This window comes from Anarrhichthys ocellatus, unplaced genomic scaffold, assembly GCF_004355925.1.
Source record: "Anarrhichthys ocellatus isolate YVR2014 unplaced genomic scaffold, GSC_Weel_1.0 scaffold10713, whole genome shotgun sequence".
Classification (NCBI taxonomy): Eukaryota; Metazoa; Chordata; class Actinopteri; order Perciformes; family Anarhichadidae; genus Anarrhichthys; species Anarrhichthys ocellatus.
The window spans coordinates 1-1,029 of NW_022290687.1; the positions used below are offsets into that span (position 1 = coordinate 1).

General features: G+C 45.0%; 1 protein-coding gene across 1 annotated transcript; it reads left to right on the top strand.

Annotated features, from left to right (window-relative positions):
• Positions 1–5: 5 nt before the first annotated feature.
• LOC116381010 (protein FAM111A-like) lies at positions 6–1,025 on the top strand (the record flags this gene model as incomplete). Its single annotated transcript, XM_031842806.1, has 1 exon — positions 6–1,025. A coding segment is annotated over one exon (1,020 nt), but the record flags the coding sequence as incomplete, so codon positions are not given.
• Positions 1,026–1,029: the final 4 nt, after the last annotated feature.

The following is a 1,029-nucleotide window of genomic DNA, read 5'->3' on the forward strand; positions in this document are numbered from 1 at the left end:
CAGTCTTAGAGGTACTACAGCAGACAGGAACCAGTGTCAGAGCAGCAGTGGCAAACAAAGACAAAAATGTCAACACTGAGGAGATTTATAGAAAACTGCGTGAGCAGTACCCAGGTCTGAAAGAACTGATGGAGAGCAGATTCCCTGATGATTCTTATCAGAAAGCACTGGAGCTGATGAGGGAAGACTTTGGAAAGATCCAGCGCTCATTCAGTGAAGTTCACAGAGTCAGGGAGCTGATTAAACTGGGAGAATCAGTTTGCAAAGTGGTTGTTGGGGATGTTTGTCAGGGAACGGGCTTTGTGCTGTTTGACAACTTCATCCTGACTAACGCACACATATTGAAAGGTTGTGTAGAAGGAGGAAAGCTGAAGGAGGGTATACATGTGTATGTTTTATTTAACTATGAAGATCCTGAGCCGCACACAAAGTACTACTACTTTCAGCTGGCTCGCCGTGGCATCTGCTACAGTGAGGGTGAGCTTGATTATGCCATACTTGAGATCAATCCTAAGGGCCAGATACCCAACCAAGCAACACAAACAAAGCAGATCAAGGTGCCACCAGGGCTCCTGCAGAGATTTAGTCCAATACCGCCAAATGGTGAAGCCTGTATTGTTGGTCATCCAGCAGGAGGCCTGAAACAAATGGATCCAACATGTATCATTGAGAAAGAGAAGCGGGAGCAGGCTGTCCATGATCATCTACAGCCATACAAAGACAATCTTTTCATTGTCTACTCAATCACTCACCTTATCAAAAAGCAAGGCATTGAAAACATAATGATTGGTGGAGACAAAGCAGACAACGTAGCGACCTACAACACTTTCATGTATCACGGCTCTTCTGGCTCTCCAGTGTTTGATGCTCATGGTCGAGTGTTTGGTTTGCACACCGCAGGATTTGTCTATGGGTTTCCAAACCATAAAAAAAGTGTGATAGAGTTCGCCCAACCTCTGCTGACTATATTCAAACACTTTGTGAGTCAGCTGAAGCAAAACGGAAATGAGGCGATGTTGAAGAGAGTTG